The sequence below is a fragment of the Hyalella azteca genome, unplaced genomic scaffold (genome assembly GCF_000764305.2).
Source record: "Hyalella azteca isolate HAZT.00-mixed unplaced genomic scaffold, Hazt_2.0.2 contig7524, whole genome shotgun sequence".
Lineage (NCBI taxonomy): Eukaryota > Metazoa > Arthropoda > Malacostraca > Amphipoda > Hyalellidae > Hyalella > Hyalella azteca.
Window position 1 is genome coordinate 19,189 of NW_025937647.1, and position 17,650 is coordinate 36,838.

A 17,650-nucleotide genomic window follows, 5' to 3' on the forward strand; every position below is an offset into this window, starting at 1 on the left:
ATTAATTTAATTTATATAATTTAATTATATATAATTAAAAGAGATTTTTAAAACAAATGTTTAAACAAAATTCAGAAAAATAAATACTTAATTTAAAGTCAATACGTTTTTTCTCATTTCCACTGTCAAGTTTGCAGAAAAGGCAAAATTTTTACAACGAAATTTTTTTAATTTCTAGTCGTATATTTCGAAATTAAGATCGTGCGTAATATATTTTTCAAATAAAAAAGTTTTCTTGGAATAAAAAATAGAATCGTGAAATTGCTGAAAATTTTTATGTCTCATTAGTGCATTAGATGAGATCCTAAAATTTTAATTTTAGTGAACTAATCTCTGCTTTTAAATTTTTAATTACCTTAGAGGTTCGCGTGTCGCTGATGGTGTTACCTTTGCCCTCCAGCCCCTGCACCATCGCCCGCGACAGCTGCACCATCAGAGCGTAATTATTGCCATACGAACAGTGATATTGTGAAATATTGAGTAAATATTACAATATAAATGTGCAGGCTTAAAAATGTCGAATAATTATTGAGATATCATTCACAGTTACTCTTTGGAATGAAGAAATAACAAAAAATCAGGCAATCTTCATGCATATAACAGACCAGGACTCACGAATATCAGACCCAGACTCACTATCTGGTCTGTCTGCATTAAATAAATTACAGACCGAGACTCCCTTTAATGGGGTCTGCCAGACGTCACATGAACAGCAGACCCAGACTCACTATTTGGTCTGTGTGCATTAAATAAATTACAGACCGAGACTCACAATTTGGTCTGTGTGCATTAAATAAATTACAGACCGAGACGCACAATTTGGTCTGTGTGCATTAAATAAATTATAGACCGAGACTCATAATTTGGTCTGTGTGCATTAAATAAATTATAGACCGAGACTCACTATTTGGTCTGTGTGCATTAAATAAATTACAGACCGAGACTCACAATGGGGTCTGCCAGACGTTGAATTTGCAATATTTCAGTGTCGGAGATGACGTCATGGAAGGTGACGAGGCGGGACGGGCCGCGGTGATGAACCTCCACCTTGGGGGGCGAGAGGGTGAGGGAGGGGGCGAGGGGGGCGCTGGGCCCCTCGGGGGCGCCGTAGTGGCAGGTGAGCAGTCGCTCTGCCTCGGGCGGCTGAGGTCATTGGAAATTTATGATGAATTATGATAATAATAATTCTGTCTCTTATACACATCTAGATGTGTATAAGAGACAGCCTCTGAGCAGAGCCTCACTCAAGCGTCTCCNAATAGTATTAAATATTATTTAAAAACCAGCATGATACATACATAATATAAATTACAGAATAAAACTGTACGAAAGATTTCGGTGTAATGTTGTCAACCTCAGCCTGTTACTATTGTCAACATGTTATCAGAGGTGGGCAGTGGCGCGATACATGAAGCGGCCGCTGCATTTTCAGTAGCGGTAGCGGTAGCGACGCTACATTTAAAGCCACGTATCGGTAGCGGTAGCGCCCGCTACATTTAGAGCATGTGGCGGTAGCGGTAGCGGCCGCTACATTTCAAAGTAGCGCTGCCCAGCTCTGCGTATATACAGAGGTGGGCAGTAGCGCGCTACATGTAGCGGCCGCTAGATTTTCAGTAGCGGTAGCGGTAGCGACGCTACATTTAAAGCAACGTAGCGGTATCGGTAGCGCCCGCTACATTTAGAGCATGTGGCGGTAGCGGCCGCTACATTTCAAAGTAGCGCTGCCCAGCTCTGCGTATATACATGTTCAACGAATTTCAATCGGATATAAAATATTGAGAATTTCTATTAATTTCTTTTTACTTACAAGAATTTTTTCTCCTCTGCAGAGGGCAAAAAAATTCTGCTCGTCCAAATGAGGTCCAAAATATTGGAATCCGGGGGCGAGCTCTTCCGCAGACTGAATGTTTTCTTTAGTTTGCCATAAACTTTGTTCATTTTCTTTCAAGAGGACATCGGATCCGTTTTCTTTAAAGTTGCTGTTGGGAGGACTGTTCTCTTCTGGCTGATTCGGGGTTGCTTCAACCATCAGGGACTTTTCAAGCTAGAAAACGATACAATCTTTGCACCAAAGCAAAAAAAAAAAATATGAAACCAATATCATCTTATTCACAAGGTATAACTTCATTAAGGATATTTTGATCAAAAGCTTTGTATGATTTTCATACATGGGTTCAAGTTGGGTTCGTACAAATCAAATCTGTTAGTCATGATTTAATTTAGTCCGATCGACACTGGCATACATTTTATGATCATAATTCCTATCTTTGCAATGAATAGTGCCCTAATATACTATTGAAGTGCTTAAAATATATTCCTACTCAACTCCCAGCCTCAGAAGCTAAGCCTCGGACGAAGACCAAGCATAAATCGACTTTAAACTCAAAATTTTCAACCTGTAATGTACTCGAATTAATAAACATTATCATTAATGTTACTATTTGAATTGTTATCTCCAAAATGTGTACAATTTATATAATTTGAATCATTATTATTAACTAAAACAATTTAAAGCTGAAAGATAACTAACAGCATCGACAGCGGCAGCGAGGAACTGGTCAACCAAATGTGTACAATTTATATAATTTGAATCATTATTATTAACTAAAATGATATAAAGTTTAAAGATAACTGACAGCATCGACAGCAGCAGCAAGGAACTGGTCAACCAAATGTGTACAATTTATATAATTTGAATCATTATTATTAACTAAACTGATATTAAGTTTAAAGATAACTGACAGCATCGACAGCGGCAGCAAGGAACTGGTCCACCAAATGTGTACAATTTATATAATTTGAAGCATTATTATTAACTAAAATGATTTAAAGCTTAAAGATAACTTACAGCATCGACAGCGGCAGCGAGGAACTGGTCAACTTGCTCCAGGGTCACGGTGTGGTTGTGTTCTCTGTCAGCCAACAGACGCGCCTCTGTGAACCAGTCGACCGCCTGCTGCAGGAGGCCGAGGTTGTACGCGTGCTTGCCGAGATACACGCAGTCTTGCGACTGTCTCTTATACACATCTAGATGTGTATAAGAGACAGCCCTTAACCCGACCCTGGTTGAGAAGGAGACTGGGGCTTTTGTTTTGAGAAACAGATTACATGTGTGGGTATCGAGTGGCGGTTTTCGCTGAGGGAAAGGAAAGCCTAGCCTCAAGTCGTTAAATTTAATAGGTGGCTAGACACTTGAGCAGGGTAGGCTAACCGCTTGAGACGATTTGAAACCTGGGTAAGCGGATTCCGAAAACCACAAACAGTGACCACCTCGTAGAAGCCGAGAGCTTGGGGAACGCTATCCGATACAGGAAATTCTCGGCGAAAATATCGGAGACTGTAAATATAATACGACTCATAAACAATAGCCGATAGCTAAGAGCGGACTGAGTGCACGACTACATAAGCTGTATATATAACTACGAACTTAGAAGTAGGAAACTTTTAAGGTTAAGGCTAGACTCAATGTTTTTTTTTTGGGNCTCCACCCACCAGCCCACTCCACCCACCAGCCCACTCCACCCACCAGCCCACTCCACCCACCAGCCCACTCCACCCACCAGCCCACTCCACCCACCAGCCCACTCCACCCACCAGCCCACTCCACCCACCAGCCCACTCCACCCACCAGCCCACTCCACCCACCAGCCCACTCCACCCACCAGCCCACTCCACCCACCAGCCCACTCCACCCACCAGCCCACTCCACCCACCAGCCCACTCCACCCACCAGCCCACTCCACCCACCAGCCCACTCCACCCACCAGCCCACTCCACCCACCAGCCCACTCCACCCACCAGCCCACTCCACCCACCAGCCCACTCCACCCACCAGCCCACTCCTCCCGGACGACATCCTCGTCGATGTGCTTCCAGTAAACCGTCATCCTCTTCATGAGGTGGAAGGCGTGTAGTGGGTTACCCGCAAGTTTATCCACCCCCACACGTCCCCGTGACGAAGATGTCGTCTTCGAGACGTCCATGGACGACGTAGGGACGTCAATGGACGACGTAGGGACGTCGATGGACGACGAAGCGTCGTCCTCCCGTCCCTCGTTGTCCTCCACGAAATTCGCCAGCCCGTGGGCGACGAGGGACGGCGGGCCATCTAAGCCCGTCCACCCAGCGTCCGCTTTCACCGCCTCATACTCCTGGATGTATCTGTTGGTAATTATAGTTTATTATAATAACTAGTTAATAACTAATAATATATTTTGAATCGCCATCAAAAATATCGGTTGGTGAATATACTTTATACTAATACATCCGTTGGTAAATATATTCGAATTGCCAATAAAAAGTTCTTAACTATTTATTACAAACGATCCCTTTTATTAATTATATAACACTGTACTTCTGTAACCTAACATTTTAACCTGATCCATGAAACTTCAGTATGAACTTTCGCTCTCAATGTTTGCACAAGTTTATTAATATCTAGGTAATGACACCTTCCTGCCAATCTATCCCATTATTAGTTTTGATACTTTTATTACATTCATTATTAAAATTCATTGCTCACCCATAAAAGTTATTTTTAAAATCTCCTTTGCTACCGACTTGATCTGCCGAAATCTTGAGCACCATTTGCTGCTACCCCTCATAGTCAATCAGGGTAAAAATTAGCCAGAGAGAGAGTAATTGAAAAAATTAATTAAAAAAATTAGCCATTCTCCCTCCGTTAATAAAGTTTTAGATTCCCAAGCCCTTCTATAAAATTGATTAAGCTTTGACTGCATAGTGCATATGCATTTCAATAGGTCATTTTATTTATTATTGCATAGTCAACCGGATGAACAACCGATTTATTTACAGACATATTTGGAGAGACATATCTTATGTTTTAACGGATAAAGATGCAAAAGACGATCAGAGAAACGAAGGATGTGTAAATCCTGTGAAAATTTCTTGCACTCATAATTTAAACATAGGAACTTGTTTACATCATGTTTACATCCTTAATTCCTGCCGTAACTTGCCGTCTTCTGTTTCGTTTTTAATGTTAACCTTCACAGCCTGTGCGATGTTGTTAGAACGTTCTTGCACTTTCATCAGTCCAATTTCTATCTGAGGTGCAGTCTTTATTGCCTTTTCTGATATCAAAGTTGTCCATTAACTCATTCATGTATTCGATGTTCTATCAGATAGCATCCCGCCACTTCTTCAGAAGAATCTTTTCTAACAAGAGTGACTTGTCCCGCATCTTTTCAGCCATGATTGGCACTGTCATGTTAGATAAATCCTATGGAAATAGTCATAATCTTTATGTGAATAAAAAATAATTATGTATGAAAGAACAAATTTTAAAAATGTTAAAAATACGGTGTAAATAGCCACAAATAGCCACAGCTATTTAGAGTGTAAATAGCCACAAATATCCACAGCTATTTACAGTGTAAATAGCCACAAATATCCACAGCTATTTACAGTGTAAATAGCCACAGATCAGTCCAGATTAACATCTATTAATGCAAGTTTGCATAGACTGATAATGAAAAAGTTTGTCTATGATCATTGATTCAAGATCCACTTATTGTATTTCAGAGCTATTGACGTATGTTTGTTGGCAATAACTCTTGACAAGCTAAACATTGCACATCACAAGTGAGAAGGAACTTCGTCTATTTACCGCCACGAGTCTACTTCAGCTGACACTCTTGCTACGTTCCCAACAACCTAAAAACAGAGGCTTTTTACTAGCTTGACTCAAAAATTATAAGTACCAATAATATATGTAGTTCGTGGAAAATGTCTTTTGCGAAAACTTGAATTACGATCTCTCTGGTTCTGGAAAACCCTCACAAATTCTTTCTCAGGTTAAAAACGTTTTTATCCAAATGAATCTCATCACAATCTAGAGGTTAAAATATATCAATATGGCATAGATAAAGTTAAAATACCTTCAAGACACAGATTTATTTTCCCAACGCAAAGTATTATATATTATGACTTCACTGTAAATATGTAAAGTTCAAGCTTTATTTGATCACAAATGATTGCTTACAAAACCTTTAACTACCGAAAATCTTCACCCAAGGCTGAACAAGAGAAAGTGGAAACTGCGTCAACATTACGCATGTAACATATGGGCTTCTGTACACATTACAAAAGTGTTCACGTTTTACTCATGATGTATCGTCCATTAACTGAAATCTGATTATGTGTATAATTATGTGTGTAATTTATTATGAGATAGTGTAGGTTTTAATTCATAAATATTAATCCTATTAAAGTTATTTTTCTTTGGTTTCGAAGCCGTCTCATCTGTGCTTGAATACGTACAGAATTTCTGTAAAATATCAGTGATATCGATTTGTAAGAAAACCAGTAAATGCTTGAAAACATGATAACATTATAACAGATGTGTGACAAATCATCTCTCGATATGATCTTTTGTGTGGTACAGATGTGGGCGGTTAATCATCAGGACCAGAATTTCTTGGATATTCAACAGTGATGAAGGACCATGCAGCTGTGGTGTCTTCAACAATGACTTGCATATGCTTGATATAATTCATTATATTTAGAGACACAACAGCTGTTCTCGACGCTCATGTCGTTATTGTTCGCTGGTGCCATGTTCACTTAAATTATTGTGCAGGCATTGTAGACTTCATTGCTCGTCAAAGAATAAGGTTTCATAGCTTAAATCTTCTATACCTCAAGTGATGTTTAAATATTATTGACGTCATACCTCGTCAAAGTTTAATGTTTCATACCTTAATCTTTGTAAAATCAGGTATTGTGTAGGCATGGTTGACATCATACCTCTTCTTCAACTGATGTTTTATATTTAAAACCTTGTTCAATAATTATTGTTTATATGATGGTTGTTAACGGGATGCGTGGTTAACGCTCAACGTCATTCATCCAATACTGGTTGAATTAAAAGTGGTTGTTGAACTTACGTATTCATTGAATTAATGTCCTGGGGCCATACGTTCAAAACTCGCTAAGTGAACGTAAGTACTTACGCTCTATTTTCTGGTCTATGATTGGTGGATTTTGCTTGAAAGGCCGTCAATGATTGGCTGATGAACTTACGATCTCATAACTTTTTTTGAAAGTATTGGCCCTGTGCTTTTCATCAACTTAAGCGTCGTACGTTTCTTAAGAGCTGTTTTCTTCAATCACCTGCGTATAGCAAGCAGATGGTTCGTGACATGATAAAACGTGAGGGTTGTTAAAGAAAATCTATTCGTATGTACTGTATATTTAACGGAAAAATTATTGCGCCTTTTTAAGCAAATTACTATTGGTTCAAATTTGACTGATTTGATCAAAATGACCTCAACATAATATGATCAAATGATTCACCTGGGGCAGCACGATTACAAATGTTTGAGAGACTGCAACTGCGCCAGCCAATCACTGATGGCTTTTGCTTTTCAATTCACCAATCACTGGCGATAAATCGGCCACTACGCATACCTAGGCCGCTATGCGTACCTAGACCGTTACGTGTACTTAGGTCAATACGTGTACTTGGGCCGATACTTGTACTTAGACTGCTAGTGCTCTTGAATCGCTACTTAATTGTACTTTAGGCCGCTTCGTGCACTTTCGCCGCTACGTAAACTTAGGCCACTACGTGTACTTAGGCGGCTACGTGTACTTAGTCGGCCACGTGTACATAGGCGGTTACGTGTACTTAAAGCAGTTGCGTATACATGAGCGAGTTTTGATATAACGGCCTTGGTCGATAGTTCAAACACAATAAAAAAGTTATATAAAAAATATGAAAATGTTCACCAGCTTTCGTGCAAGTAACAGTTCTATGCAAATATATTTTGAACACAATATGCATTAAATGATAATATATTAATTACTAAACATATAATTGATGAAATCAATATAGATAATCATATTAGACAACTCTCTATAAATCCTTGTTATCATCAATTAAGTAGATAGCGTTACATGTATAGCAAAGCTCTAGTGAACAAATTGCGAGCCATAATTATTAACTAATAACTATATATTATAAACCGTATTAAACTATGTCAGTGATAATAAAATAGAATTAAATTTAGGGCGAAAGGAAGAGGATGCATTGCTTATCACTATTAACCATCGAGCGTGGGAGCATCGGCACTGCGTACGTAATTTTACGTACGCAGCCCTACGTACGTGGCACTGCGTACGAAATCTTACGTACGTAGCCCTACATACGTGGCACTGCGTACATAACCTTACATACGTAGCCCTACGTACGTAGCACTGCGTACGAAACCTTACGTACGTGGCACTGCGTACGAAATCTTACGTACGTAGCCCTACGTACGTGGCTCTGCGTACGTAATCTTACGTACGTATCCCTACGTACGTGGCACTGCGTATGAAACCTTACGTACGTAGCCCTACGTATGTGGCTCTGCGTACGTAACCGTACATACATACGTAACCAGGCGCACGTAACGCTGCGTACGCAACATTGCGTCGCGTACGCTGTTGGTGACAGTGAGCTCAGATCTGTGTCACAGATACGCTCTGCTAAAAAATTTAGGTTAAGAGCCCCATTTAAGTAATGAAGAGGCAATAGTAAACCTATTTCGCTCAATCTAAATTTTTCTATCAAAAATTTGATTGTTACACATTTCGCTGTATAAAAATAAATAAATTATATTTTTAAAACGGATCGATTCTTGTAATAATTTACGCAAATGAAGAGGTTGGCATCCCAATGAATATAAATGAATTTTTCAAAAAATAAGTGGCATTTGAAACACTCAATGCATAGAAATCAATGTGCATCTGCAGAAAATTCCATAATATGAGGGGAAATGTATATATTTTTTGTATAAGAGAATCATAGATGCAGTTTAGTGTCCTTTACGAACGGGATGCGCTGTTAAAACGAAACACACGAACATGAAACTATTTATAACGAACAACCAAAGCATCAACAGGCCACGAATAAATTCAACCACCATTATTAAATTAACAATGCAATAGTGATGACTTGATGAACGCATGATGCTCCCATTTAAAATGATGATCGTGATGCGTGCTGGAGAAATGCACGTATTTTGTTATCGCTGTCATCACGCACATCTCACGCGCGTTGCGTCTTATCATGCGTGATGAGACTACACGCATTTCATGAGGTGAATAATCAGACGCACACAGCACAGACCTCATAACACGAATGTATTCTTACGAACCACGGAAGTCGTTTAGACTGTGAGTTCAGTAACGTTAATAGAATATAGTCTCTAATCAGACAGACTGTAATCATGCAGACTGTAATCATACAGACTGTAATCATACAGACTGTAATCATACAGACTGTAATCACACATGCTTTAATCATACAGACTGCAATCATACAGGCTTTAATCATACAGACTACAATCATACAGACTGTAATCATACAGACTGTAATCACACAGACTGTAATCACACAGACTGTAATCATACAGGTTGTACAATAATCACACAGACTGTATTCATACAGGCTGTACAGTAATCACACAGACTGTACTCATACAGCTGTAATCATACAGACTGCAATAATACAGACTGTAATCATACATACTGTAATATACACGCATTTCATGAGGTGAATAATCAGAAGCGCATTCCACGGACCTCATAACACGAATGTATTCTTACGAACCACGGAAGTCGTTTAGACTGTAAGTTCAGTAACGTTAATAGATTATAGTGTCTTATCATACAGACTGTAATCATACAGGCTTTAATCATACAGACTGCAATCATACAGGCTTTAATCATACAGACTGCAATCATACAGGCTTTAATCATACAAACTGTAATCATACAGGCTTTAATCATACAGACTGTTATCATACAGACTGTAATCACACAGACTGTAATCATACAGACTGTAATCACACAGACTGTAATCATACATGCTTTAATCATACAGACTGCAATCATACAGGGTTTAATCATACAGACTGTAATCATACAGACTGCAATCATACAGACTGCAATCATACAGACTGCAATCATACAGACTGTAATCACACAGACTGTAATCATACAGGCTGTACAGTAATCACACAGACTGTACTCATACAGCTGTAATCATACAGACTGCAATAATACAGACTGTAATCATACATACTGTAATCACATCGACTGTAAAGACAAAGACTGTAGGATTAAGATCGATTAATGCAGCATGTGCCGAGATAAGAATGCGCGTATACAAGCTACGCGATGAATAGCTATAAAAATACATACATATATGCGAATATACATAAATATATACATATACGCGATGAATAGGCAATAAAAGTAAACCAGAGTGCGAGATTTTATGCCATGTCCACTACTTCGTCAGTACGGATAATGTTTGAAATATAGATTAATATTTTAATATCGATGGAGCAGTTATATAGTTATATAGAAATAGTTATATAGAACTGTATATGAAATATAGTTCATGAATAGAAATTTTTGTTCAAGGGAGAACAATAACACATGTTCAGTGGTTGACGGCTCGTTCCTCACTACCAAGAAATTTATTCATGTTGAGGTTCAATTAAATCAGTGAATTTAATCAAGGATCGGAAACAAGTTGCAGAATTAAACACCTACAATATTCAACTTGTATGTATTCCTATGTATTGAATTCCTATGGTCGTATCCTTACAATAATTTCGTGTCATAACCTGATGACTCTGAGGTGGTATTGTTACGAACCTCATGTCGTAACTTTACGAACCTCATGTCGTAACTTTACGAACCCCATGTCGTAACTTTACGAACCTCATGTCGTAACTTTACGAGCCTCATGTCCTAACTTCACGAGCCTCATGTCCTAACTTTATGAACCTCATGTCGTAACTTTACGAGCCTCATGTCCTAACTTCACGAGCCTCATGTCGTAACTTTACGAACCTCATGTCGTAACTTTACCAGCCTCATGTCGTAATTTTACGAGCTTCGTGTCCTAACTTTACGAACCTCATGTCGTAACTCTACGATCCTCATGTCGTAACTTTACGAACATCATGTCCTAACTTTATGAACCTCATGTCGTAACTTTACGAACCTGATGTCGTAACTTTACCAGCCTCATGTCGTAACTTTACCAGCCTCATGTCGTAACTTTACAATCTTCATGTCCTAACTTATACGAGCTTCATGTCGTAATTCACAATCACTTTCTTACATCAACGCTACGCTTGCCACCGGATTTTCTCTACGACAAAAAACTAGGAATTTTCCAGTGACTTGAAATGAGGAGAAAACGAGGCTAGAACGAGCGTGGGGAGAGCTAGATTTTTTTTAATGTCCTAGGAACTCAATGTATTTATGTGTGGTATGTGTAGTTCGTACTCGCATAGAGAATTCATAATTAATAATTGGCGACGAAAAACTTGAATCATACTCTGGGGAAATATAATACATCAAAATTAATTTCTCCAAATTAAATAGAGAAAGCCGTTAACCATTTATTCTAATTTAATCTTCAAGCAAAATTTCTATCATTTTTAAATTATTTTCAAAAAGTTATACATGTGGAGTCATTAATAAATGCACTTTGCATTGGACACATCAGAACGACTGTAAGAATTCAGAGCTGACTCTGTCTCTTATACACATCTGATGTGTATAAGAGACAGCAATCATACAGATGTACAATGAATTTCTCAGTTAATTTTCGTATATTAAAAAATTTAATTTTTCAATTTTTTTAATATATAAATTTTTTAATATATATCATTTTTTTCAAAATGTTCACAGCTTTATTCCAAACCTTATTATCCCTAACGAAACTATTGTTCAGGATAGCAACAAGTCGCATCAGTATGTATTTTTTTCGTTTGATGTAGACAATTAAACACTATTCTCAGTTGAAGGTATAGTTAATAACAAACTTGCTTACCGGAACAAACAACTGTGTATTTGTAGGCACTCGTACATGAATATTCTGTATGGGAGTAAAGAGGCAATAAACCAGGAGATTTCAAATCGCAGTTACGTTATTTTTCATTGGTGTGTGTTTATAGATGTCGTGTGACCGTGTNCTCCATACACAACATACACTCCATGCACAACCTACACACATACACAACCTACACACATACACAACATACACGGCATTTACGACATACAACACACACGACTGGAGGTTCGTATGATGAAAGTAGCGGTTGTACGTCAGCCGTGGGGTCAGATATGAAAAAAAACGATAAGAAAAGGGTTATGCCAGCAATTTGGGGGTAGAGGGTTGAATGGGGGGTTGGGGTTGACCCGGAGGGGGTTATTGTCCTGCAGGATGTGGGTCACAGGATAGATCTACCTGCTCCTCTAGAAAGGATCCTGCAAAGATCCTTTCTGCGAAGAGGATACAATGTGAAGCACTGGGCAGGATGTAAGATGAATGTGAACATGCAATATTAGTTCGATAGTTGAAGCTAGAACAATTATGCGGGAAAAATAGGTAAGATAATTTGTAAAAAGGTGGGGATTTAATAATCACGAGAGAAAGAGGTAATATTTATATAAGAAATTATAAAAAATATAATCTTTTCCAAGGAAATTATGTCAGCCAAGAACTTCCTGAACTACACGATATTCGGACAGCTTCTTTTTGAAAACAATTTTTTAATAAATAAAATTAATAAATGTACAAATATTTGAGGGGTTGTGATTAATATGAAGATAAGTTCGTATTTTCATGCTAACAGAATTTTAATGGAAATATAAGCAGACTAATGATATAAGTACTTATATTTGGACAAAGTCACACTTATTCCTCAGAGTGTGTGGTCAGGACACTGTAAGTAATACTGACGCTAATATCGATGCTACTGTGAACGATGTTCCTACAATGTAGTATTAAATATATTTTTTTATTTAAATGTTGCGATTTGTGAATTGTTGATTGCTTTTCAAATCTTTCCGTGAGAATAGCCGGAAATACTGTAAAGTATTAGTAACTTTTATGAACTATGTAAAAAAATATGGGTACCACGCCGGTTGTTACGATTCACATGAAATAATAATCGTTGTAACAGGAAGTACATATATTTTAGTTTAAAAATATTTGTATTTTTATCTGATTTTGAGTACAGGTACTGGCAAAAATGTATGAATAAATTTTATTTTCTTGATTCTCCAAATTTATATTTTCGCTGAATTTGCATTTAGAGGTCGATGACAGTGAACTGCATGAAATTTCCGAACGTGTCTCGGAAGCACGTTTATCACTTAGTCTAAGATACGCACGTAGCAAGCATGGTCTTAGATAAGCACGCATCGCACGCGGACTGAGATTTGGCCGGATAGATTGGAGAGGTCGCTGATATTTATCCTGGATGCGCATATCAGAAACGGAGAGGAAGAAAGAGAACTGTTCACTTCTCATCCACCAGGAAGAGAAATGAACTGAACCTAATGCATGGGTAATGGCAGGCGATCTCCACCACCAGGCCGCCAGGGGGATTAGTGAACTGAGCCCAATGACTGAGTGATGGCAGGCAGTCTCCACCTCCTGGCCACCAGGGAGAGAAGTGAACTGAGCCCAATGACTGAGTGATGGCAGGCAGTCTCCACCTCCTGGCCACCAGGGAGAGAAATGAACTGAGCCCAATGACTGAGTGATGGCAGGTGGTCCCGGCAATCATGAACTTTCTCTTGTGTGTTGTCCTGCGCGAACTCTGCACGCATGCTTCCACGAAACTCGATGCGTGACGACAGACGCGCTCTCTACTTCATGGCACTTTCAGGCTCACGCTTGGATATGTATTCGTGACATGATAGCCCCCTTTCATGCGCGGATAACTACACGCACGAAACTGATTTAATGCTAGAATGAATGTGCGCCAGTATCTTAGTTCGCGACGGCTGACAGTTTTCCTCACTATCCTTTTTAATTACCGAAATAATTAAAATCTTAATTGCAAAATACTAAATATAGCTTTTATCCACGTCAAAGACATGTTGATTGTCTCACCTAAATGAACGCTAAATTTTAATACAATTATATATTTAATTAAGTCAAGATTGACTTTACGACTGTTCTAAGTATAGCTTTTACGATTGAACTGCATATTTTTGAAATGGAAAAACTGAAAACTGCCTGGATTGTTAGCCTCGAACAAGCATCCTTCCTGGTGCTATTACGTAGAAGCCTTACGGTTTACGGGATAATAGAAAGTACACGTGAAATTTTTCGCTTCCGCGCTGGCTCTGAGAAATATGTAGTGCAAAAATTACTTGCAAGGTTGAAGTCAACCGTACAGCGCAGGGCCCATACTTTCAAAAAAAGTTGAGAGATCGTAAGTTCATCAGCCAATCATTGACGGCCTTTCAAGCAAAATCCACCAATCATACACAAGAAAATAGAGCGTAAGTACTTACGTTCACTTAGCGAGTTTTGAAAGTATGGCCCCTGGTCGGTGTTGTTCTCACCAGGCTGTCCTAGTCTAGAATAAATCTTTGACAGACCTCGCACGGCGAGAACATTCTTTTTCTGGCTAGTATTTTGTTTTGTTCAAGATTGCATGAATAGCTTATTTTATTGGCTGCCATTCGCCAGTAGGTAATTTCCTTACCAATACTTTCTCGAAATTTTTAGCCAGATAATAGAACATTAGTGTAGGATAGAAGGATTTGTTTTTTAAGCAGGTTTGCTGAAGACTAGATAATTATTTTTATATTTTCTATTTGTAAAAAATATCTTGTTCTTAATGTAATTTTATTTTATTACTTTCAGTGAAACTTATTCTCTGGTCTTGAATCTAAGATATACAGTATTCTGATATTAATATTTCCCGGTATATACGTTTAGGTCTTAATAACTGTCATATATTTAGGTCTTAATAACTGTCATATATTTAGGTCTTAATAGCTGTCAAATATTTAGGCTTTAATAACTGTCAAATATTTAGGCCTTAATAACTGTCAAATATTTAGGCTTTAATAACTGTCATATATTTAGGCCTTAATAACTGTCAAATATTTAGGCCTTAATAGCTGTCATATATTTAGGCCTTAATAACTGTCATATATTTAGGTCTTAATAAATGTCAAATATTTAGGTCCTACTAACTGTTAAATATTTAGGCTTTAATTACTGTCAAATATTTAGGTCTTAATAACTGTCAAATATTTATGTCTTAATAACTGTTAAATATTAAGGCCTTAATAGCTGTCAAATATTTAGGCCCTAATAACTGTCAAATATTTAGGCTTTAATAACTGTCAAATATTTAGGCCTTAATATCTGTCAAATATTTAGTTGAATTCCCCAAGCACTTCCCTTTCTAATTAATATGATGTTTTCAGTTATTTCTCCAAGCAGTATCTCAACAGAAATGCAATAAAGACTGCAATTTATAAAATATATTCCCGGGTTTATTAAACTTCAATTCCCTTGAGCATTTATCCCCCGAAGTGCACGCACTGTTCCAAAAATATCGCTTTATCACCAAAACAGCGTTCCAATTCAACATCTAATGTATTGCTTAATTATTAATTTTGTCCATTAAGTAACGCAAAATCAAACCTGCCTGCAGCCCTGCTATGACAATTTAAAATATATATTTACCAAATAAACACGACAGCTCAGATACCTTCAGCAAACTACGAATGTCGCCCATGAGCCATTAAAAAATTTGTATTAAATATAATCGCAAGGCTTAATAATTAATATTCTTCGCTGTCCTTGATCAGAGTAACTCGATTTAAAGGCAAATTTTAGGGACCTACGGGAAAAGTGAAAGTATAATTTAGGCGATCGTGCAAACTGAAACATGCAGAACGTGGCCTTCACGTGGCTGTTGAGAAGTGCTACTCTGAATTACAAATGGGGCCTTTCAATATTTTAGGAGTCAAAGCCCTTCATTAGACTGAAGAAGACTTGTCACTCTCGTGGGTTTGTGAAAGAGATTCCTCTTATGAGTTACATGCTCCTAGCAGGTGCACTTCATAGGACAATAGCGCCAGACTTTCTCCGCTGCAGCACGTCACTCAAAATATGACCTATGACCTCACAATGACTCAGGTCAATTGCTAGGTACATCTTCAGGTCATAGTGACCCTTCTCCGCTGCTAGCTCAGCCTTATAGGCAGTTTAATTGGGCTTGATCCTGAGAATGCATTCTTATTGGTAGTTTCCAACTGGTGGATGTCTGATGGCAGGTCGGCGATCAAGGGGCAATATGAGAAATTATATGTAAAAAATATTTAACTCAGTGCTCACTGCAGTGAGTGACAGAGAGCGCATTTTCTCGTCGACGAAAACTTGAGGTCACGGACGGACGGACAGACAGACAGACGGACATGGCGAGCACAATAGTGCATTTTTTCCATAAATGAGAAAATGCGCTAACAAATACATGTAACATTTTTTTATCAAAGTAACCACGTAGTAAATAAGGGTAGTAACGGGAAAATTTTTTTAAATATACCATCACCTTACGTGCAATTGCCGAAAGTTGATAATAATTCTAGTCTTCTTTCACATAATTTTCGCTCCAACATCGACCTGAAAAATTTTTTTAGTGAAATTTTCAGCCGATTTCATGAATCACCTCTGAGTCTGGTCAATCGCTTAAACTTACCATTTGAAATTGTTAAACTAGTTACCACGTTGGAATAATTTTTTTCCGATCTGATCTAATGTTTGAAAAAATTAATTGGAAATACAATATAAAAATTTACGAGCGTACTATTTCAACAGTCTGACTGAACAGTCTATTCCAACAGTCTGACTTAATGGTCTGCCATTCCGATCTGAACAAATGTTCGAAAAAAATTAATTAACCATGCAATATCATAATTTACAAACGAACATACCTTCGTATTCGCCCCAGACGAATCTCTGCCTTGACGAGGTATTTCTGCAAGACCCTTCTCCGCCGCTAGCTCAACCTTATAGGCAGTTTAATTGGGCTTGATCTGAAGAATGCATTTTATGCATTTTTATTGGTAGTTTCCAACTGGTGGATGTCTGATGGCAGGCCGGCGATCAGGGGCAATATAAGAAATTATATGCTACAAAAAAACACGTGCGGCATCTTTTTATCATAGTAACTACGTACTGAGTAAGGGTAGTCACGTGAAAAAAATATAAAAAATAGCATAACCTCGCGCGCAAATGCCGAATGTTAATAATAATTCTAGTCTTTCTGCACATTATTTTTCGCTCCATCATCGACCTGAAAAATTTTTTTAATGAAATTTTCAGCCGATTTCATGAATCACCTCTGAGTCTGGTCAATCGTTTAAACTTACCTTTTGAAATTGTTAAACTAGTAAACACGTTGGAATAATTTTTTCCGATCTTATCTAATGTTTGAAAAATTAATTAACCATGCAATATCATAATATACAAGCGAACATACCTTCGTATTCGCCCCAGACGAATCTCTGCCTTGACGAGGTATTTCTGCAGCGCAGAGATGACGTCCCGCTCGACGAGGAACATTTCACTGAGGTCGTGCGACGAAGTGAACACTTCACATCGTCCACATCGCAGCATCATCGTCTGCACCAGCAACAGCATCGTCTGTAGGCTCGTCATCTGAGCAGGGATTAAAATGATTATTTTTTAAAGTGATATGAAATTATGCATTGCAACAATATCGTTGTTTGTCATCAAAAGCAGGGATCAAAAATACTGTTTTTAAGATGACATGAAATTGTGCATTGCAACAATATCGTT

General features: G+C 38.1%; 1 protein-coding gene across 1 annotated transcript in view; it reads right to left on the bottom strand.

Moving 5' to 3' along the window:
- The window catches only part of LOC108672937, a gene marked incomplete in the record, with an annotated part of 24,855 nt that extends 7,366 nt beyond the window's left edge, over positions 1 to 17,489 (bottom strand). The window contains 6 exon segments of the mRNA XM_047881276.1: positions 356 to 424; positions 949 to 1,143; positions 1,808 to 2,044; positions 2,849 to 3,062; positions 3,493 to 4,161; positions 17,331 to 17,489. Coding sequence (XP_047737232.1) covers positions 356 to 424; positions 949 to 1,143; positions 1,808 to 2,044; positions 2,849 to 3,062; positions 3,493 to 4,161; positions 17,331 to 17,470 — 1,524 coding nt within the window.
- Between the last annotated feature and the right edge of the window lie 161 nt (positions 17,490 to 17,650).